The following is a 24,593-nucleotide window of genomic DNA, read 5'->3' on the forward strand; positions in this document are numbered from 1 at the left end:
TCTAAAAAGTCCTTTACTTAAAAGAAATAATACACTTGAGTTACTCGGATTTTATCATGGTCTAACAGACAAGAAGTGTCAGGCAGTGATACATGTAAAATTAAATTACCCTAGGAAGACCATAACAGAAATTCAGGACAAATAATTTCTTAGCTGATGTTACACAATAAACTATCTTCCATCTCAATTAATGGCAAGTTTACAGGGTAACGAGCAATATAGTGAAAAGACTCATGAAGAAAAGGTGGTACCTTTCCTATCCTATTACTTTTACCAGTTCTTGGAAACTACATGCAACACCCTTAGAGACACTGCTTTTCCAGTGAGTGACCTGTTACAAGAACTGCTGCATATTAAATCCTACTTACTGAAAATATGCATTTATGACATTTACATTCCCTAATGTAAGCACTTAATTTTATTATAATTCCTATCTTGATCTAACTTTACAGTCATTACCAAACAGAACAGTGTGAATATTTGAGAGCAGAAGCACAACGTCCGAGTCAATTATGAAACTCCAAGTAAAAGCAGAGTAAAATCCTGGCCTTACTGAAGTCAGTTGCTGCAGACCTCACTGACACTGCTATCACATTCTTTAAAGTAAATCTTCATCAGCCATGAAGATGAAACTAATGAGATTTTACTGCTTTATACAAATACTATTTTCTGGTGTTTAGAACCCATGCTTGAATTCCTTCTTCAGTTCTCACTCCAGTAAATTAAGTAAGACAAAAATCTGTCTCAGAACTTGCCCTGCATTTTGGGAGAAGATGTACAGAAGGCAGCCTTCAGTGGTAGATTATTGCCAATGAATAACGATTATTGCCAGTGAACAGCGATGCTAAAACCAGAAGCTTCACTATAGTATTTAAGGAGCAAGGATTTTTAGTGAACTATGTTACATACTCACTTATTTGAAAGTACTATCTTCTCAATGAGAAAATGATAGTTCCCAACTTTAAAGTTTTTCTATTCTATTGTAAAAATATATGGCAGAAAGACTTGTAGTTATTGCTAAGATAGTACTAATTTTTAAAATACTTATAACTTTATTCTCCAGGTATTAATCTGTGGTCAGTAATTGCTAGTGCCAGCTGCGAAGCTGTTTCTGAACTATGGAGGGAGCATCCAATCAGTCACTTTCCACTTGCTTCTATTTAAAAAAGAAACAAAACCAAACATATTTTACTTACATTCCCTAAATGCATTTTTGATGTTTTTACTTAAAGCATCAGATCTGCTCCAGCTTTTATCAAAAAAGAAAATGAACTTCTAAAAAAAATTGGGTTTCAAACCAGGAAAGTTGAACTTTCAGGTTTGCTTTGTTACATTTACGTATGTAATCACTCATCTTAAAACTATTCTTTTTAGGGATGTACCCAGCTTCAGTCTGTGAGACCAGAATGTGTCTGTCAGACTTAGTATTCAACTGCAAGACGTATTATGTCGAGCTCTCCCTCTCCAGAAGCATCCCTTTATCTCAATGTTTGGTCATCATCTGAGTTATGTGTACATAAAACTGGTTAGGCAAGTTCTGACACTCAGAACTAGCAGTTGCAAAAGTACACTGACAGAAACTGACAAAATCACTGCCAGTGTTTACAAAACCTGTAGGTCCACCTTTTTATTTGTCAGCTTCTAATGTCATGAAGTGCCCACTATTAGCTGTTCATTAACTCAATCTGTATTGCTGGGTGAACTCTAGTTTGACTGCATATGAAGAAAAAAGAAGAGTAGTTTGGACTTCATTAACCCAATATTTGCCTTTATCTTTCTGCATCCAAAAATTGTACCTGATGCATTCATTTAGCTGTTTATTTTTACTTTTATTCACTTTTAAGTAACAGCTTCTACCCCTCTGACATCCTTCCATGTTCCCTGTAACTTTGAAGTAACCCAAAATAGTTTTGGAAAACCTGAACTCTATCAAAAGCCATAAGCACACACAATTACAGAACGTGTGCCATAGAATAATCACACCAGTAGGTGGCTTTAAAGCCGAGATGTCAAAATGCTCAAAATATTTTTCCTATGGCAACTGGAAAATGTAGTAAAGCCCAGCTTCACCACCAAAGGCCAAACTCTACAATCTCCTGTCAGAAAAATTCTAGACTGCACCAAAAACTGGAGGTTTTTGGACAGTGCCTACAAGAGGAAAATTTTTACTGCAGCAAAAATGTAACATATGGGCAGAGAAATTATCAAGAAGTCAGAATAATACAGCCTATTATTTTAGGCAACTGGTTTGGTTTTGGATCAGATTCTTCTTTCATATTCCAGTGACTCAGTAACAGAATGTAAGCTTTCATTTTCATTCATTAGGAAAGGACTCCTGTCTGGCTCTGGATGGTGGCTTTTATAGAGCTTGAAAGATTTTTATTTCATCCATGCTTCTTTTCACATTCACACTCATGTGGGGAATTTCAATCCAATAATGAGAAACAGAAAACATAAACTGTTCATAATGAAAAGTGCTGGACATCTACAGCTGTACCAACAGTCATCCTCTGCAATGAACCTTTTTTTTCAGCCTGGTGATTATTTTCTCTGCACATATTTGTTCTGCCCACTTCTTTTTTTTTTTTTTTTCATTAAAAAAGAAGGAAGACAAATGTAGCCCTTCAAATTAGGCTTTTTGTTTCACTCAGCTTAGCTGCCCTACCAGGGAGAAGTCCAGGCAGACAGGTCTGGTTAAATCACTAGCGGGCACTACCCATAAAAGCCCCCTCCATAGGAAGCTACACCCAAACAGATAAGGTCAGGATAAAGTGGATACACGGCATTTCTTCCACCATCATTTGCCATTACACATCACAAGCTACTAATTGCTCCCTGAAGTCCTGTAGCTAAAGGTCAAAAACCACAGTGTAACATGAGACAGAAGAAAGCAGAATAGAAAGCTGGAAAGACTGAGTTATATGTCAATGCTTTAAATTTATTCCAAACCAGGTATTTGTTAAATGGAATTATCATGTCTAGAATGCCTGCAAAAGAATGCAAAAACACTCTAGTGGGTGCTGCTAATGTGGCCTAAGGATGCTAACACTTTCCTGATCCTCATGTGACAGTGATGCTAATACAGAGCCTGACACACCAGCTGAGCGTCAGATATTCCACTTCATTCTGCAAAAAGCCTCAATGCCCTCTGCCTCCACTTTATATTCATCTGTGCATAACCTTCACTTCAATGGACAGCAAAAAACCCATAAAACCAGAAGTCAAATGACACATCTTTGCATATTATCAAAGAATACATTTTACTATGAAAGAATGCATTTAAATAATGCTGTTTCTCCTCACGAGTTGTACTCTCTACCTTCTGTCTAGGACCCTGAACTTAAAAGACCAGCTTTGTTGGTTAATGCAGCTGTGACCCCTTGCTGGCCAATACAAAAGGATGGGAGCTTTCTAGGGGAAAAGAAAGGATATTTGATCTGCCCACTCAGCAAAACTAAACTGTTCCTTGAGGATAACACCAGGAATTCAGTCTTGCTTGTTATGACTTTCCCTATGTTGCACATGCTGCATTTTACAAACAGGCTTTTAAAAGGTCCCATTTATGTCATTTGGCTCTTGAAATATGCATTGAGAAACAGCATCAGCAGAACATTTTCTTCTCTTATGCAATTTGAGGAATACTAAAAGAAATTTTGGAAGCCTGAAGTTCTACTGGCTTTCTATATGATCTCCATGTAATAATTACATCTTTTTAGACACCCTGTTCTGGGATTAGAATATATGGGGGTTTTGACACAGTTAATTCATGTATAGCCTTCAAGTGCTTTGCATCTGGCAGAGATAAAATGGTTAAGTGGACTTAAAGTGGTTAACAGTAATTTCAACTCTGGATCTTGTCAATTATTATCTGAAGATTACTTGGTAATCTATGTAAAATGAATTTGACTGTCTCACTTTGAACCTCAGTGAATGTGTCTACTTTACAAAGTATGTTGGGCTAATGTACTCAGCAGAAACTGTTACTCCACTGTCAGTTTCAGCAGAAATGTTAAAGTTGGAATGTGCCTTTAGAACAAAACACAACTTTATTTCTGAAGGAAAACCAAGCAGAATGAGAATTTCAGCTGAAGAATGCTGGGGAAGATTACCATGTGCCCCATATCTCTATGCTCTGGGTAGACAAAAGATTGCAGTTCCCAGCGTCAGTGCATTCCGAACTTGTTAAAGCAGTATTTTGCAGTAAACATTTAATATAATCATTCTGGCAAAACAAGAAATATTGCATAGATGCTCTTATTAAATATAATTACCTGACATGCTGCTGGGAGTTATGGATATGTAATCATTCTTGTTCTTCTTCCGTCACCAATGTCACCTGCCAAAAAAAAGGAAGAAAGCCCCATGTAATACGTCCATAAATGCAAACTGCAGAATCCCATTAACATTTACACAGGATGGAACATTTTGGATCTTGAATACCACAGCCAATGTTTGATGGCTTAACACACTAAATTCAATTCACCTTGCTAAACTGCATGAGGCAATGAATGCAAGTCAGGTCCAAAGCCTGGTGAACCGGAGGAGCTGTGGGTAACAGGGATTTGGAAGCAAGGTCAAAAAGCTGGTGGCTACTGATGCAGAATAAAAAATACTTCTGCCCACTTCATGGAACACTTTTGAAAAGTTTTTTGCAAAAGTTCCTTTAGGTCTAATATGTAACTTGAAGAACTAATGGCTTCTACTTTACAGTAGATTTAGATTAGATACCAGGAAGAAATTCTTTACTAGAACAGGTTGCCCAAAGCAGTTACTGCTGCCCCATCCCTGGCAGAGGTCAAAGCCAGGTTGGATGGGGCTTTGAGCAACCTGGTCTAGTGGTAGGTGTCCCTGCCTGTGGTAGCGGGGTTGAAACTAGATGATTTCTAAGGTCCCTTCTAACCCAAACCATTCTATGATTCTGTGATCTAATGATACATGCCCACTAACACTTAAACATACTCTGGTTCAGTAAGAATAAAGGATTCAAAAGAATTAGAAATTCTCTGTCTACAGTTAAATCAATTCTTCAACCATTAGAAACTCAGAAGTCTATCAACTGTTACAAAGTTTTGAGATGTAAACAGTGATTTTACTCATTTGGTAGAAAACTGATGTACAGTTCTTATTAGCTAACTTTTGAACAACGGCATCTGTTTTATTAAGGAGATAACTGCAGTGATAAGGAACCAGATTGGGCATTCTAACATCATGGTTTTAATATTTAATATTTAGTCTGCCTCCCCCATTCACATGCCCATAAATACACACTGACATATAACTATACTCTTTTCTGTTTGGTAGCAAAGACTAAAACTCTGCAAGATAATTTTGTGTTAGGACAGGAAGTCACTGATACCAGTTTTGGCATCATGCTTTAGCACTATCTGTATTTATACCAGCTGTAACATTTTTCAAGCAGAAGTATCTATCACAGGCACCCGAGTGCCCTCGTTCAGCCATCCCAGCCCCAAACACAGTGCCCAGTTGAATGATCCTGGCTCGTTCCCTAGTTTAAGCACCAACAATCCAATCCAAGCAGACACAATCTTAAAGGCAGCACTACAGAACAGACACAAGAGCTCATTACATTTTTTAAATAAGAAAGCCCAGGCCTAGAACCAAGCCCACTAATGCCAGTGGAAAACCAGCCTGGGATCAGTCATGCTCTCCTGATCATCAGTAAACATACATCTTCTAACACCAGTTGCAGGTGACATTTTATAGGGGAAGCAGAATCTCTCTTAGATCGCCCTGATGGACATTTTATGTTAAGAAACAGTCCTTTGGTCTTTGCTACCGCATTTTTGGTTTCTATTTTTCTCCATCCATGCAGTGCCATAGCCCTGTCTGTGTTTCCTCTCAGCCACCCTCACCTCCCACAGTGAGTGTTTCCCTTTCCTTGTCCTTGAAACAAATATCCTCCACCACCAGCAGGCTGAGAGAACATCCCGCACATCTGCTCTGCTTAGCCACAGGCTGCACCACCAGAATGAGAAAGCAGGTGAACGGCAGCAACCGCATGTTCCGCGTAATTAATGTATCTGGGACGCAGCCTCGCAGTCTCACCTAACCTCATCACCACCACCAGCGCTACACGGACGAGGGCTCGAAGATCGCCCGGGCGCTCGGGCACCTCGGGCGTTGCAGTAACCCGTCAAACGCCCCACAGCGTGGCGCGGAACCCTCCCTCCTCTCGCCCCATGAGCCCCTTTGCGTCCCGCTACCCCAGACAGTGTGGACGGCCCGCGCCCAGGGCAGCGCGGCTGCCCGCCTGTGCGGCTCAGCGCAGCGCGCAGCAGCGGCCTGCCCGCTCTAACAGAGGCAGGCGGGCGCGGGGGTCCCCGCTGCGCCCTGTCTGATCACAGCCCCCACCCCGGACCCGCTCCGAGTCCCTCCTGTCGCCGCCGCGCAGTGCGGTGCGGCGCGGTGCTGCGGCGCCCCCTGGCGGCCGCACGGGCGCAGCACGCAGAGCAGCGGCGGCCGCGAGGCAGAGTGGCGGCACCACACACCACTGGACACCACTGCGTAGTGCTGTAAGGCGCTGCACAGCCCTACACGCCGCTGCACACCGCTGCACACCACTGCACAGCCCCACACGCCACTGTACATCACCGTATGTTGCTGCACAGCCCTCCACGCCACTGCACAGCACTGTACACAGCCGCCCACCCCTGCACACTGCTGGGCACTGCTGCACACCACTGGACACTGCTGCACAACCCTGCGTGCTGCTGCATGCCGCTGCACACACCCCTGCACACCGCTGTATGCTGCTGTACACACTGCTGCACATCACTGCGCACTGCTGCATGCTGCTGCACACCGTTTTTTTACCCTGCACACCACTATATACCACTGCACACACCCCTGCACACTGCTGTATACAGCTGCACAGCCCTGCACACCACTGCACAACCTTGCTCACCACTGCATACTGCTGCACACACCTCTACATATACAGCTGCACAACCGTGCACACGGCTGCACATCGTTGCACACCCCTGTGTGCTGAACCTGCATCTGCCATGCAGCGCTGCTGGGGGGGTTCCTTCCATGCAAATCTCAACCTTCCAGACTTCTATTATCTTCTCTGTAATGTATTCCCTGTCTTTTTTCTTTTTTAAATCACTTTATGCCTCATTACATTAGCCAGGCATATCTGGCAAATCTTTAAATTAATTGCTACTCCAAGGTTCAGAATTGCTTTAATGATTCAAAAATCCCCAAACTAATCACCCCCCAAACAAAAAAAAAACAAAAAAAAAAAAAAAGAGAAACAAGCAAAAGGAAAAAACCCACCCCATCATGTTTACTGTATTTGCGAAAAAAAAAAACAACTGGAAGTATTACGTCAGGAACTGGTAAAATCTCCTCTGGCATAGTGTTAAATGTATTTTTATCTCCTCGCCTTTTCTCCCAGGCAAAACACTCGAGACTATGTCTATGCTGTTCTGACAAAAGACAATATTCTCCTTAAACTCTTAAGTGAAAAGCAAATACTCTGCTTGGTATTTGCCATGTACAAACAATGCAAGCAGAGGCGACAACACAAGATCTTTCTTCCGCTCCTACCATCCTGTGGAACTTCATAACCCTTCACAGTCTGTCAATCACAGGATTAAAGAGGATACAAATTTAGATCAGGCCTCCAATTAAAATCAGACTCTGATCCATCCCACTGTGTCATGGGACCCCATGAACCTCAACAATAAGCCATTTCCCAGAATTTAATAGTGGTTTGGTGACTCAGTGACACACAAGTGCTCTTGAAGTAAACAACTGTTTCAAGTAAAAATCCCGTCCCTCCTGCAAATAATCAGTTACTAATCCCCAAATTATTGGTTTTGCACCAATCTATTAAAAAGAAGGAAAAAAAGGAGAAATACAGAGTTCTTCAATGAATTTGTATGAAGTGAAAAATTCTAGCTATCCTGGGAGTTCTGCCATTTTCCCTGACGAGTCCAGGACTTGGCATGAAGGCAGCTGTCACTTGCGTTAAAAAAAACTAATTATGAAATGACTGTAGAAAAGATGGTCTTTTGTCTAAGGCATCACACTAACGCATCTGGCTTTGGCACAGTCTTCCTATGCCCCACAGTTTAAAACGGAGAGTGTGCATCAGCATCTCGCTCATCCAGCATCTCCACTAGCTTCATTTAGCAAGTGCCAAAAGGCACATATTGTACCTGATGGTGATTTTAATCTTTCCAAATGTATCAGGAATGTTTTTGCGATGATGCTTTAATCCAGCCCTTTACATGCTGAAAGCAGTTTCCTATTTTTCCTTCTAAGGAACATGGCACATGAATGGAAACACTGGGTGCAGAACTATTTATCCATTCTGGCACCCAAAACCTTGCCTGCCTTCTGAAGGCCCAGCACAGTTGCTACTTTACATGAGCAAGAAGAACAAGCAGTGTCTACACTTGATAAGCCAAGTTACACTTAAAGACATAGATGTGGAAAATGCTGGAGGAAATCAGATTCTTTTTCAGAGTCTAAAACTCTCTGTACAACTTTTCTGTAGTCTATAACTAAAAAGTACACAGAGGGGCACAAATGGGAACGATGTGGATGAGTCACAGGCGAGGCTCCACCACACCAGGCGGAGTGTGTCTGGGAATGATGTCTGGGAGTCTTCACAGACATTGCAGAGCAAGTTTCTTTCTTGCCAAAAGTGACACAATTTTTATGGTCAAACTTTGCTGACATCACAGGGAGCAGGCTTCATTAGATTAGATTTTGTCTGTGGAGTGCTCATTTGCCCACCCAAAGTCTCATGGACCTGAACCACAAGCCCTGAGCATGCAGCTCTAGCTTTAGAGGTTGGTATCTAACACCTCACATGATCTCCCTGCCAGAGAGCTCAGGTGGAAGAGGCAGCAGTGTATTCTTTCTCCATCACTGGAGTTCAACCCTGTGTTTTGTTTTGTTTAGAAAGAAAATAAAAGTAGGAACATGCTTATTCCATTCTGATAGTGAGTTCTATTTCAGATCTACAGCCCTGCACCAGGAAAAGAATATTCCTATTTTGCCCCAAATAAAAGAAAACATTTTTGGGATCTTCATCTCCTCTGGCCTGAAAATGTGGTATTTGGAATTCTCAGGCTTTGGTCTCCAATATAGAACCACTTTCAAGCCATACTGCCAATTACTGCACTTACTTTCTTTTCCCATAATGAAAGACAACTAACCAATTAATATTAATCAATGTGGTTAAGTGCTCTCCCACACTCATCCAGTGCCTCCTCCTTCACACAAATGCATCGGATTAACCAACAGTTATACAAAAGGGTTGCACTGCTCAGGGGATGAGGGTGTTTTCTGCCTTACTCTGTGTCCTGTTTTGGCTGGGATACAGTGAGTTTTCTCCTAGTAGCTGGTGCAGTGCTGTGTTTTGGATTTAGTGTGAGAATAATGTTGATAACACACTGATGTTTCATTTGTTGCTTACTCTAAATCAAGGACTTTTCCATTCCCCGCGTTCTTCCAGTAAGAAGGTGCCCAAGAAGCCACGGGGGCATAGCCAGGACAGCTGAACCAAACTAGCCAAAGGGGTATTCCATACCATAGAACATAATGCTCAGTATATAAACTGGGGGAAGTTGGCTGGGAGCCATCAGCTGGTGCTTGAGTACAGCCTGGGTATCGGTCAGTGGATGGTGAGCAATTGTACTGGCATCACTTGTGTTTCCTGAATTTTATGCCTCTTCCTATCTTTTCTTTTTCTTATTATTATTATATTTCACTTTATGTTAATTATTGAACTGTTCTTATCTCAACCTGTGGGGTTTACCTTCTGATTCTCCCCATCCCATCCAGGGGGGTATGAGTGAGCAAGCAGATGCTTGGTACTTAGTTTCTGGCTGAGCTTAAACCATGACACTGTTGCTTCGAAGTTTAGGTAGCAGCTGCCAGTCTCCTGCAGGCCAGGTGCACAGTAAATCCCAGTCCCTGTCTGTATCATGAACTGCATCTTTCCTGGCTATCCTCAGGCTTCCTTTCCCACCCCGCAAACGGCTGCCCCAGGCAGCACTGGGGACAAGCATTGCTGCTTCCCATCTCTTTTCAGGGCAGCAACAGATGGGAAAAGGGATTCTTCACCTTTCAGAAGCACTTTCGAGTTATTTGGCTTCGCACCCTTCACGGGACTCCCTCTTGACAGCCTCTTTTTAAAAGGCAACAGGAGGGCCATGGGGTGACCTGGCTCATCCACACCTGCCTGCAACACCTGATGTTGCTGGCTTATCCCTGAACCCTTATACAACACTCTTACACAACACTTGCCATTGCTGGGAGCTGGGCTGCCTCTTGTGCTGAGAGGAGGGGAGGGCTTCTGGGCATGGAGCCTGCCCAGGTCCTGGGGTGCAGGGAGCAGGCATGGATCCAGAGCAGGATAACAGAGCACACAGGTCTTTTAAAAGAGTGCAGGGGAAAGCTCCAGCACAGTCAGACCAAGCACTTGAGGATGCCATCCCCTCATGTTCTGCCCTGGTACTTTTGTTTTTCTTGGGGGCTTGGGGGTGATGAATTACAGGATGTAACATCTGAACATTTTGTTCTGCACTCCCTCCATGAAATTATTTGCTACTTTCAACTTCGTCTTTAGTGAAAAATAGGAAGTAGAAACTCCACATCAGGAAAAATGACAAGGTAGCCTTTAGGCTGTAGAGATGCCTATGTGAAATTTTAAATTTGTTTCAATATTTAACATTTCAATGTTTAACAGCAAAATAAAATCAGTATTCTAGAGCAGAGTTATACAGACAATTCTGTACTAACACATACTCAGTGAAAAATGCACTAGTCTATAGCTTACAGTACATGGTACCTATACAACGAGCAAACAGTGTATACATTCTCTCCCTTGTAAAACATGCTGATCAACTGCATTCTATGAGAAACAAAAATCTATCTAGTTTTCTAGATACGTTTAATAAAAAGCCCCCATCAGAACTAGCTTGTAGGCACAAGCTCAGAAATGGACTCTGACTCATGCTTTTTATTACTAGTCTTGTTCAACTCCTGAGAACAAAAACACCCATGCAATAAAGCATAAGATCTAAACCACAGAACACTATCTGTATAAACATTTGCAGTCTGTCCTGAAGCAATCAAAAGGCAAGGAGCTACTGAGCTTTCTCATACAAATGTCCAGTAGTTCTGTGTAATTTTAAACTCTCCTCTTCACACACACTAAATCTGTGCTCCTCAGAATAGGATACTGGTTTTACCTTTTTGGCTTTTTAACTTGCTTCTTAAAGCTCTAAAAATTGCTGAGCGCTAACAAGTGAAGATTATGGATGCTCTGCATCAGTCAGAGCATAATATGGTATTGGCTCAGCTCTGTGCAGGTATTAGCAGATTTTTTTTTTTACAGCATGAAAGCCAGAAAATTATATGCAGACAAAAAGCCAGATAAATTATAATGGCAACCTCACTGCTTTATGGGTTTTTGAAAGCTCTTGTGTTTCAACAAGCAGAACTGCAGGATGAACAATGTTAATTTGGACAAAGCCATTCCTCCTATTATCCCACACTGGTGGAGGGGCTGGCATATTGTTTGCAGGGCAGGCTGAATGATAAAGCTGTTGTTTTGAATGTATCTACAAAGAACAGACACAGCACTGCAAAATGAAGTAATGCAAGATAAAAGCAAGACAGAAGTTGTTTTTATGATTTTACCAGAACTTAATGTCTTACTGCGTTGGGGTAAATGTATCTTTTTATAAGCTCATGGAAAATATAGTAATTGATTTTGTCGTAGCCAAAAATAAAACGAGTTTTAATATTTCTGTCCATTTCGCAGTAGCCTGAGCACACTAGAAAAGCAGTCTGAAAGGTATTACTGAGAGTACTGTAACATTACCTTTATGCCACCTGGCATCAAGCAGAAAACTGAGTATGTAATGCTTCCCTTGCCCTGTACTTACAGAAATGAGTAACATTATCTCACAGAGTATCTCAAGTCACTTATCATGGTGCAGAGCTGCTGACTGGCTCTAAGACAAAGGCTCTGTGAAATCTGCTTATATGCAACGTAAAACGTGGTCAGCACAGTGGGCTGTAGCCTTTGTTTTACTTCATCCCCTTGCAGAAATATCAGCTCTCCAGCACCTTGCGTTATCCTACTACATGTGTACACAGGAGGGCATGAGAGGAGCATAGAACTAGAAGCAGCCTTGTTTAGACACTATTTTGATAACCAGCAGTTTTACTCCCTGAGGAGGATTTTCTTAACATGGAGCATTACAACCCAAGCTAGGCAGATTTGCCAAAGAGTAGCTGATCCATAACTGTGCATTAAATGATGTTTAAATCATTAGAGATTTAGACCTTAATTCAGAAAGACCTCTAACTACTTGCATAAACATCCAAACAAGACAGAATCCTGGAGGACCAAAGATGATAGAAAAGCAAAAGGGACAATATAAAGTACCTCGTGTTTGAGTGATTATTCCTGCTTTTTTTGAAGAGCCTTTGAGACCCTTCATGGCTTACGTGTTTGTTCTCCAGCATATGGGAGTTTCATTCAAACAACAGCTTTGACATACAACTTTTCTTGTTTGTCTGTTTTGTTCTGTCAACTCCGGAAACATTAGCTCTCCTTGAAATTTCATCAGGGGACAGTTTATCTTCAATGCTAATTTCTCTTATTACTCACTGCAAAGCATGTAATAGATGAAGGCTGTCTTGAATTACCCAGTAAATCTCTACAACTAACATCAGATAATCCCAAAGATACTAGATTTCAAAGACTTTCAGTGAAAAGTGGTGGTTTTCCATGCTCATGATGAAATGGATTAAGAAAAAATAATGTTTTCTAAATGCCAGGAGGGTAGGTACTCGGATGAATCTTAATACGAATGCATTTTGTCAGACCATCTTACATATGCCATGCCTTAAAAAATCAGTGAAGCAGAAATGAGTATGTTCTAAACTACAAATGTCACTCTGAATAGGGATAAGTATTACCCTAAAGATTGGTACTGGCATTTGTTTGAGCTATTTTCAGGGATTTAGATATGAACAGCAGAATTAATGCAGCCTTAGGCTTTCTGCGTTTCTTAACCAGAGCTTCACAAAGTCACCATTTAACTTAAAAAATAAATCTTAAATACTGGAAAAAACCTTTATCTATATCGCAAGGCCTTGAGTCATACTGTGCAAATACACAGAACCTTGCAGAAATCCTTGGAAAAGAAACAAGATATGCTGTTGCAGCTATGGGTTTAGCCTTATGTGTTCTGCATATTGTGTGACTTGAGTTTCCAAACCTGAATCTATTTGTCCTAAAAACTGATAGCTGACTTGCAAAACCACTGAATTCTGAAATGCTCAACGTAAGATTCCAGACCTGAAATGTATGACTTAAATTCAATTTTAATTGGGGAAAAACTCTGAAGAACCTTATTTTCAACAAAATTAAGGTAACAGACCAGAACAAAAACTTAGTTGCTTTTTGAAATCTATATCCCTAGCCAGAAAAACCTGTGGTAGGTGGACAAAGACTACAAAAAAATCTGTGCAGATCCTTTCTACAAGTTGAACTGGTGGTCCTGGAACTTTTGCCTCCACTGTAGTAGCAGGTCAAGGGAAATGGGCATCAGACAGACGTTGACAGTGCGATACACACCAAAAGGGGACAGTGCATTTCTGGATGTGTAGGTTCACGCCTTACGTCAAGCAGTAAGAGATAATTTTCCTGGAGGCATGATGAAGGCATACTAGAGATATAACAATAGTACAAATAATAGAAAAGGAGGAACAGACAAGTGAAGTTAAATGATTAAGGAGCTAGACTGACATGTATCAGGTGAGCATTAACTATGGCTTGGCAAATGTCAGGGAAGTGAGCACTTAATAACCTCAAAAGAGAGCACAGGATGATGGAAGAATGTGACTGTTCTGGGAAATTTTCTTAAATTATGCTAACGGTTACTGGTGGACATGTAACTAGGTTAGATGGCAGCTAAATTTAAAAAGGAGAATTCCAGCCTGGTTTTAATCGATATTTTGAAATGGAGAAGCCCATATTGCTATTTCTGAGGTTTACCAAAAAGCTTATTTTTCAAAAGAAAAAATTCAATGACTTCAGTAACAATTAGGTTCAAGTTGGGGAAAACTTTCTGCAAACATCACCTCTTAAGTTTCCAAATACAAAACACATGTTTTATAGATTCATAAATATATTTATAGCTATTATAAATAAATAAAGAGTTTCAAGTTACCTGGCAATAAGCTGGTGGTCATAAAATATGACTGTATTAAAACAATCTAAATACCTATTTGCTTATGGTTTGGGGCAGACAGGAGTCATGGAGAGAAAGAATAATACTTGTGAAAATTAAATAGAAGCTCTTATTTTGACAGAAAATTACTTGCATGCTCTATAATGGCTCTGTCTACATGACCAGCACTGCATAAGTTAACAGTATTTCAGCTGAGGATTTTCACACTCAGAGGTTTCCCTATTCAAAGTTCTACTTCTTTTTATCCTCATTTTTTGTTTGTTGGAGAACAAATACATTATGGCATATTGCCAACTAAATTATTCACTGATTTACTCTTTAAGGCAGGTAGAGTTTCCTAAGAGGTGTGCTCTAATCTCTATTGCGCCTTACACCCTTTTTCCTGGGGTCTCAGTGCAGGGACTAGAGAGGACAATTACTTCTTTTCAGAGGTATATATCCTAATGTTAAGCACAAACAGCATAGATGCAAACCTACTTGTGGGTGCAGACTGAAAACAAATCGCATAGCCTCAGTATTAACAATGGCCTTTCAGTTTGTCCGATAAAGCTGTGATTCCTTCTTTTTTTTTCTACCCTCCTAGTTTGCTGCCTCATTTACAGCCAACAATAGTAGAATCAGGCCCAGAAATTACAAGAAAAAGTTTAATCACTGATGATTTCTCTATCTCTCACGAGCAAACAACAAAAGTCCACAACCTTTTAACCTTTTCTATCCCATTTGCTAATTACTTCCTTTGTAATTAACCCATTATGCATCTGTCATTGTGTTTTAAATTAAATCACTTTAATTGCTAGTAAGTAGGGTTTATTTAGTTCCTGGTATGGTTGTACAGGGTCATGAGTGGGGAGCTGTTGAACCACTCTGAGTTATAGGTGCTCTCTGCAAAACTGCTGAAGTTGCTGAAGATGAAGAAAAGTTAAGCTGCTTTCCTGAGGTCATTTGATTTTAATGTCTAATATCGTATTCTAGTGGATGAAAGTTTATGACAAATATGGGAGCGCATTTTTTATTCCTTTCATATAAATCACATTGGCCATTATTTTGTTCTTGAAATAATTGTTAATAAAGGATTAATTATGTTAATAGTTCTAGAACATGCCTGTCACCACAATGCTTACTTTGCTGTACAGCAGAACTCTTGTGAAATGCAACACAACTTGATATTAACAGCTGAACTTCAAATTAAGTGAATAGGAAAGCTCTAACACATGAGATGCAGGGAGTTTTAAGTATGGGGCTAACAGTCAACACGCTTTAATAGCTTCATATAAAACACCATAAAAACTGAAGATAGACATAAAGGGTTTATGTTCTCTGTAGCACATCCCCCTCCTCCCCCTTGTGTGACCTGACTTGCTTCACTGACCCAGCAGAAAACACCCACTTTTTTGCTGGGTTAGTTTTGTGCTGGGTTAGTGAGTTGAATGAATCAGCCCTGCGAGGTGGCTGGCAAGCACCACAGCTGGCACAAAGTAAGTGGCAGGAGCCCACAGCTGCAGGAAGGGAAGAGGAGGGAGATGATGTTCACCTTGTCTCATAAAATGGCACCCTAAAGGAACACAGTATGGGTTTATGCTTTTTGTAATAAACTATTTCTGACTCTATGCACAGAAATAATTTTTTTAACTGTTAAAATAATTTATGATGGCTTCTGAAACACCTTTAAAGATTGCAAGCACTGGGGAAAAGAAAAACTTAATGACAGCACAATTCATCATAACTTTCTTTTAGTATTTAGATACTTGTATGCTGAAGAAGGGCACTGGAAAGTGCTTGCTGTAGGTTCTAGAGAATAGCAATATGAACTGGTAAGATCAAACTTCTCTTTAGTACTAAATAAAATCAAGAATCTACTACTGATGAGACATGCAAATTCCTAGCAAGAACCCAAGTGCACACCTTTGCTAAGTTACCTAAAGGGAACTGAGTCAAATAAATAAAGACCACACATATGAAAGATAACAGATTTAGCAAGCTGAACTTCCCACACAGACTGTGCTCTGAGAATTTAATACTAAGCTCCAAGATAAGCCGTAGATGTTAATTATTTTCTTCCCTCTCCTACCAGAAAAATACAGAAGAAATTAGAGGAGTTTATGGAGCAGACCTTAACAAGACCTATACAACCCTTCCAAAACCTTTTCAGCCTCCTATGTCATCTGTGCATTTTAGCTACCAAGACAAGGCTCATGTCTGGACGATTCTGGTGCAGCATTTTGCTGCTGCCAGATTTCTAATGCTGCATTCATCCTGCATCATCCCTTGCTGATCTCAGTAGCTCCACACCTCCACTGGCAATGTGCCTGGGAAGCTCACCTTGACACCTCCCAGTCTTTGCACCCCATCTCTGCATTGACTTTGCTAGCACTTCCACTATGAGCAATGCTTCAGCTGTGGAGGAAGATGTGGGACTACAGAATGACACAAAGGAGGACAGGAGACATAGTGGTGTCTTCTAAATTTTTAATGAGGAGCTTTTGGATGGCCTTCGGGGACAGCACGGCCTGTCAAAGAGAAGCCATCAAAAGCTCATTAGATAAATCTGTTGCGTAGAGAGGTAGGATGCAATAAGAAAGCTTATGGTTGCTTAGAAAAGGGGAAGAGGGGCAAAGATGCAGCAATGGATCTGAATTAAGAATCAGAAAGATATTCCTAATAGCTGTATTCTGAACATGTTTTAACATTGTATGACCAGTCTTACCATGACCCTACCTTGAGATGACGAGGATCTGAGCAGATGTTCGAGAACCTTAGACCAATAGAGAAAACAAAACCACTGAAAGAAGCTTTGAGTGTAGCCCACACATAGGTGTGCACAGACAAGAGCTCCTTGCTGGAGACAACATACAAGCAGCCCAAGACTTCAGAGAACAGCAGGAAAAGAACAAGCAGGGGAGATTTAATTGTTAAAGCCCTGTTCTGCACCTCACCTGAGGTGTGAGGTGGGCATGTGCAGCTCTTCTGCCTTCCCTGATTGCCAGCTGTTGGCTTGGTGCCCTCAGATCTTTCCAGTTTCACTGTTGCCTGCATTCAATCCCTAACAGAGATGAACTACTTGGGAATTAAGGCATGTATTTATTAAAGCAGCTACGTTAGAGGTCCTGAGAGGGAAGTCAGTATGGAAGCAGCATCCTTCCAGTATCGTAAGCAAAACCCTGGTATGAGCCGACACTCTTTACCCAGAGACTGCACTGAAAATTACAGGGGGGAATTCTTATCCACCCCCTTTATTAAGTTCATTAAACTCTCAATACTACAGTGCTTCACGATGGCTGTGTGCCGAAGGTAACACTAGGGTATCAATTAGGGTTTCTTTGTGCTCCTGAGTTAAGTGGATGTGCCAGGCTTTTCTTTTAAAACATAATTCTCTTCTCTCTCCCTTCTCCTTCTTTCCAAATTGTCAATTTTCCAATTAATGTTTCCATCCTAGTTTCTAGTTTTGCTTGTGGGAATGTGTAACAGGAAAACTGGATGCTGCATTTCATTCCCAAGGATCTCAGATTATACATTCATCACCCTATCCAGTGATGGGAAGGAGCTAATCTATCAGAGCAATTTTAGAATTAATGAAATTCATAAGTATTAATAGATGGATGCAATCTACAGTCAGTGTTACCCAAATTACCTTGTGCTGAAAGAACGAGTTCTGTATAATGAAGAGAAACAAATGAAGCTCACAGAAAAATAATTAAAGATGTGAGTTGCAACAGGAATTGGAGTCAGCACTGCCTCATGTTCCGTGTTGAACATTGATTCTTACGGTAACTCAGCTTCCTCATCCATAAGGTGGAGATGATAATACTCACTTCAGTTCCAACAGTATACCAGTAAGATCTACAGATAAGCCATCAGAACTGCTATTAGCAACATTATCTATGCTTGGCATGCATTTTTTACTTCAAAACAGTTTTATAGATTGCATTTCTGGCCTACGCTCAGTGTTTTGGAGATCACTTTTTTAAGACTTCTGAAAAGTTATTCCAATTTACTTACTGCATTTGGGCAAATTCTTTGCCATTGACTTTAATTCTATTTTACAGCTTATTAGTTTTATGGGATTTTGTTCTCTGTATGGTGTGGGAACACAGTAGCGTAATGATTCAAACAACACCAGTTTTACCAACCAGCCAGATTTAACAGGCTATTTCTTGTTGTATCCTATAAACACAGTGAGCAGCCAATCTGATATTTAATGATGCAAACCATAAGCAGAGGTAGTGTTTCGTGCCAAGATACAGTATGTGGAGATTGCAAAAGCTCATAGCAAAATTTCTGTGGAAAAGAAATACAGCATGGAGGTTTCTGAGTTGTTGTTCTGTGCCAATCAAAACTGATTGTATTTACTATGAAAAGAAGATAGAGAAATCAGAAAAACCCCGAAGACATTGACAGAATAAGAGAACAAGAGGAAAACCTCATATTGTCCATGGAAAGTATTTGCAACCAACTGTGCTTTTTTTGTTTTTATGGGAAAACTTTATCAGAACAGGATTCCCAGATTTATTTTCATGTTCTGCCATCCACTAAGTGACTTTGGTCTGAACAATAAAGCAGTTTGCTTGTAAGTGAAGTACAAAATGTACCAGCTTCTAAAGAGGGCTTATTTTTTGGTATCTGTGAAGTTGTTGAAGAATCTTGCATAAGAAGTTATTTATAATGACTTCAGAGTTTTCTTTGAGGTATCCTAACCAAATTACAGCAAAAGAAGATTTGTGAAACAGGATGAGGTATGTTTTCAAAGCAGCTGCTTGTGTTTCTTAATAACATCTTTGTAGATGTCTCAGAAGTGAGACTGGTATAATATCGGGGCTTTATGAACTGGCACAGAAACTACAGCTTTATAGTCCAGGTAACAGTGGACTATAAAGGCCTGTCCTTGCTCACATACAGACAATAAAATGAAACAGAAAAAGAAGTCTTAGAAATTCAGAATGAAAAAGCACAGTTGCCAGTAATGACCTGATTCATAGTTCCCGAGTGTTTGAAATTGACAGTACTGGATCATTGGAAATACTTTAGTAACACAGACATCTTTTCTTCTGAACAAACTGACATTGCTACAATCCATCAATTTGCTGGAATTCACAGCCACTCTGGGCGTAATTTCTGAGATATTGTGGTCAACAGCTATAGCCAAAATATGTGTGTCTCTTCCAGTTCAATTTTTAAAAATCATATATCCTTCAACTACATTTTACATGTATTTCTTCATTTTGGTTTTATTCATCCTTCCACTTTTTTGTAGATTAATGGGCTACAATTCCTGAAAACCCTGAGCAGCTGTAGAAATAAATATTGTGTTTGATTCTCCACGACAGATTTAAGATGTTATTGTCAGCTTTAGGATATCTGTACATATTAGTCATTCTGCCAGCATTAAGATAGTATGAGAAAAGATAAGGGTCTGCTGGAAAGCCCACAGAAGCAGAGGGAGTCTTTTCTCTTGACATCAGCTATTTTGTACCACATTCTTTTAGCATGGATTAGGACACAAAGAAGAGTTTCTCATGCCAAATTCTGTACTTACTTCTTCATGTGAGCTCATTTTTATTGAGCAGGCTCAATAAAATCTACTGGGACCATCATTCCTGCAACCTTTACACAACTTTTACCTTACTTTATGTAGTCTGTCTGGGCGAGGGGCCAGGCCTTCATAATTTACAAAGGAAAGCATTTGCCCATTTGAGTTTATTCCTTTGCTTCACCCTCTTATCTACTGTACTTTCTGCACCAGGTTCAAAGAGGTTGGTCCTTTGTTGGACATCAACCCTTTGGAAACCGTAGCACTGGCAACAAGATAGCTTTTTCAAATTTGGGCCCAAAGTACTTGCCCATGGGAATACATCATTTAGGGCTAGTACCCTGAGGGACAAAAGGGTCTGTGTGTTGAGCACTGCAGTCCAGCTCCAAGTTGGAGCTTGCCAAGTTGGCTCATACCTGCCATTTTCATGTGAGCTCTCGGCTGCAGGTCATACAACCACTGGCAATGCTCCAAACATCTCTCTCCCACTCCCATGGCAGTGCCCAAGGTCTGCTTTCTTTTCAATGCTGAAAACTTTCTGTAGGATCTGGGATGTCAACCCCAGCCACCTGTGTAGCTTGGGTGGGAATCCTTACCCTGGGGAAGACACTGGGCAGGCAGAGTGACATTGCAAACACCACAAACAAAAGTGATGGATAGCTGCATTTCACTGATGGGTGAAGGGGAGCTAGTGAGAAATGGCCAAATGTCATGGAAGAGGGAAAGGGAAGGCAGCAGGACCTATCATGTCACCTGCTTGGGCGTATCCATCAGGTGGCCATGCCCTTGACTACTGTAGCCTGTTGCCCTAAATCAGAACAACGAACCAAACCTGTTGTTCTGAGCACACCATGTATGCCAACATGCTAGTGCATTTGGGAGGACTGGGTGGGATGGACTCAGGGGAACATTCGAGGCAGATGGATTGAGCATCCAATGTTGCCATGGTAGTGCCTGTGCCAGGCCTGACAGTGTCAGCCTCTTCCTGACCTTGTCTTCAAATGCACACAGGCAGAAGGAAACCTCCTCCAACCAACACAGCATCATAGAATCACAGAATCCCAAGGGTTGGAAGGGACCTAAAAAGATCATCTAGTCCAACCCCCCTGCAAGAGCAGGGTAACCTACAGTACATCACACAGGAACTTGTCCAGGCGGGCCTTGAATATCTCCAGTGTAGGAGACTCCACAACCCCCCTGGGCAAAAAAAATCATCTCCCCAAAATGGCTTCAGCTAAACCAATAGAGGCAGTGGCACTTTTTTATTGGCAGAGCTTCGTATATGTTAGGGGTTTGCCAGGATAATTTCACTGGCTAGGAGCAGGTGATTATTTTTATATGCATCTATGCAACATATGTATGCTGGCAAATCATCCAAAGTCACTTCACTGCTTGCCTAGTCACGAAGAAGGAGTTAACACCTTCAAATCTGGTGAGCAGCAGAGCGGGTAACGAAACCAAATTGCCCATGTTTCTTCACAAAAATGCCACATGTAATTACTGCATTCTTATATTGAAAGTGTTATTTTTGTTAGGGACTAGGTGAAAACAGAAGTCTCTTTTTTCCAAATTGTTTTTTCCACTGGCACATTCCTAAAATCTAGATTTTGTTTTCAGTTAGATTCATACAGTTTCCTTGTAAGTATTACTGTCTTTAGACACTGTGCAAATTGCCCTTAAAAGGAGTATGCAGCATATTAGCCTTACAGATATATGAATTCAAACACCCCCTCTTGGAGTGTAGGCTACTGATGCTGATGGGTGAAATTACATCCAGCAGACAGATGTGCTGCCTTCAGGTGCCAGCTTTCTGGAGTTTGCTTCAAACGTGAAGTGAGATACCAAAGAGAAAATTTATCTGCAAGAGTCAATATCCTCAAAAATAAAAGGCAAGTCCTGCAACTCTCAGCTGGAGATAGAAAAAAAGAAGAAAAAGGGGTTTGTTCATTAACAAGAAAACTTAATCGAATCTAGAGACCAGCCTGCAGAAAGATTGATGACTGGCTCCACATCAAGACATCTGCAGTAGATACAAACCTAGAAACTTCACTAAATATATTGTCTCTTGCTCACAACAAGGCTTTTTAACGAAAACCTGATCCATTTTCTTAAAGGTAGCAACAGAATCTCTACTGAATAGCACCTCCTGAGTTCATAGCACAGTTACAACTGAGCAAAGCACCATTCAATGCTACAAATGGCTGCACAAAGCAGCAGAACACCAGAGAATCCAGGCACTCCTAGGAAGAATCTGGGACTTGGGATGTTCACTTTTGCCTTTAGCATTTTTGCTGTTTGGTTTAGCAGTCCCCTCGAATATTTAACAGTGCCATACATTCCTCTTTAATGCAGTCTCATGAAGAAGGATATTTTATACAGAGTGGGGTTTTTTTAATAGGAATAAGATTTTAAGCTGCTAAAGAAAAACCTTTATTTGTTTACATTTGTGCACCACTGAAATAGCCAATAGTCTGGAAGTAGATCAACCTATACGCAGTGTCAAAAATCACAGTTACAAGCTAAATAATATAAAATAACCTGTATGCTTTTTGTTGTTACTGCACTGTGAGGAAAACTTCTGACACGCAGATAAAACATTTTTTTAATTACTATTATTATAATCTATTGATTTCCTAACACATTTTACAATGATGAAATCAAATGGAAAGAACTTGCACTGATTTCATTTAAAAAAAATAAAAAAATCAAGATGAATATATGAGCAATGACTTTCCATAAATCTTCGGTATCCGTAATTAGAGTTCTTCCAGGTTTTTGATCTAAACCTTGCTTTTTATTTGTGGCCCAGATATAACCCTTGGTAGCTTTACACAAGAATGATCGCAAGTAAAGCTCCTCTTTACAATGATCATCAGTTGCCTGTTTCAGATTGGATAACAATGAGATTCCCAACTGAAATACTTTTGACTTTGCAAAAGCAAAAAGCCAACAAGCAGTCTGATCCTGAATCACAGCCTGATCCTGTTCCCATTTAAACTCAAGAGAACTTCTACCCACTGCTTGTATTCTTTCACGGAAAAACAGAGATAGCTCAAGGCATCAGGCAAGGTAGGCAGCAGCCTAGAGCAGAAAGCTGCCTACACCAATCAGGAGGAGTGTGATGCTCATTTGCAATTCCGCAGCCCTCACTAGTACACCATCTCACAACTCAAACGTACTGACTGAGACCAAGGGCTTCAGGTTAAATTTTACCAGGCTATGATACCCATCATTTATAAGTCTCAGCTGCTCTGGATAGCTGATTTCTGAAATATTTTTCCATCTCTAAAGCATTGTATTGCCATGTAATTCACCTCCTGAAGAAATCTACATTTTCACATATTCACCAAACAAACCCTCACTTGACGCTGCAGAATATTTGTTTCTTTTCATATTCTTTTACAGCTAATGGATATTTTGTTTTGTCCTGGTTTTTAAACCCATGTAAAACCTCTGGGCTGATTTTAGTTCTGTACTGCATAGACTTCACCCAGAAAAGACTGACATTTTTCTTTCTGTGGCTTCAGGGCATATTTAAATATATTATATAAAAAGAAGAACAGCTTCAGCAGGAATACCGAGAGACCCCCCACCATGGCCAGTGCTACCTACCTAACAAGGAGGCACAGAGCTGGAGATCACATCAGAGAAGATGAGAGACGGGAATAGGAAAGCCTCAGTGCTGCAAACCTGATCTGTTGTGCATAAGAGCATTTCCTCTAGCTTTTGGGAGACAGGGATGGGTGTCACTTGCCTGGCTTCAGGAGTGAGCTCTGTCAGCCCAAATTCACTAGCTTAGGGGTGGGACTTAGTTTCCACTCCTCTCCAATGCAACTCTCGCTATGGGCAGCTGGAGCAGGTTCATGTATATGTGCCATAAGGAACCCCAAGAACTAAGCCTGAAATGACCTTCAGACTCCAAGGAATAGGCATCACAAAGCAAAACCTACAAAGGACTCCTGCATTGTGCTTACCATTTTGATCTCCAAATAAAGCCACTGGTCCCTCCAGTGTGCAGATGCTCAGCTCCTTGAAAGAACGTAGGATAAAGCTCATATTCAGTATGTTAGTCTTTTTTCATCCCCTCTTCATATAGAATCAGAGAATAGCTTAGACTCCTAACATTTCATCTTTCTGGTCTTCCTTAAGAGTCAGGAAATGTAAAGAAATCGGTGGGTGTTTTTAGGCACTTTAGTTGCCAAAGTATGACTTGAATGGTTATATTATATGATTCAACGCAAGTAAGCCTCTTGTGTCCTCACCATTTCAAGATTACCCAGAAGATAACACTTCCTTAGAGCTTTTGTATTGCCAAATCAGAAACTTCAAATGAAAATCCAGTATTTGCAAATTCTTAGTCAGAAACCATAGCACGTATCACTAGCTTTCAAACAAAAGCACATAGAAAGCAATTTCACCAAAAAGGAGGAAAACTTAGCAGGAATCCATTGATTAGAAGACAACAGAATTACTTTTCTTTAATTCAGGGGTTTTATGTGATAATAATTTCTTGTTTAAAAGACAAGAGGAGATGTAGAAGATGTCACAAAAGTACTGTGGGACTTTAACTAAGAATAAAATACCCTTAGATTTTGCCAAGAGAACTGCGAACATTTTTTGAGGGACCATATTCTGACCTGGTTTTCCATGTGGGAATACTTTCTCAAAATAAGGTCAATAGCCGATTCCTACTTTAGCACTTCAGTCTTTTAGCAATGGTCAATACACAACCATTTGCATGAATTTTTATTTGGAAATATAAACTTGAAGTTTTTACATATTACTGTAGCTGGTTGTGAAGAATTTTCATTTTGGTA

At 40.6% G+C, this 24,593-nt stretch overlaps 1 protein-coding gene across 31 annotated transcripts in view; it reads right to left on the reverse strand.

The window, feature by feature from the left end:
* THRB (thyroid hormone receptor beta) overlaps nucleotides 1–24,593 on the reverse strand; it is a 173,229-nt gene that overhangs the window by 43,743 nt on the left and 104,893 nt on the right. For 30 of the 31 annotated variants that reach the window (XM_065666108.1, XM_065666104.1, XM_065666093.1 and 27 more), the window contains one exon: nucleotides 4,272–4,336. In XM_065666108.1, the coding sequence (XP_065522180.1) occupies nucleotides 4,272–4,278 (7 nt within the window). In that variant the 5' untranslated portion in view covers nucleotides 4,279–4,336. Of the gene's footprint in view, nucleotides 1–4,271; nucleotides 4,337–23,750; nucleotides 23,806–24,593 lie in introns of all 31 variants that reach the window. The other variant, XM_065666087.1, reaches the window with a different exon arrangement.

This window comes from Lathamus discolor, chromosome 2 (assembly GCF_037157495.1).
Source record: "Lathamus discolor isolate bLatDis1 chromosome 2, bLatDis1.hap1, whole genome shotgun sequence".
Lineage (NCBI taxonomy): Eukaryota > Metazoa > Chordata > Aves > Psittaciformes > Psittacidae > Lathamus > Lathamus discolor.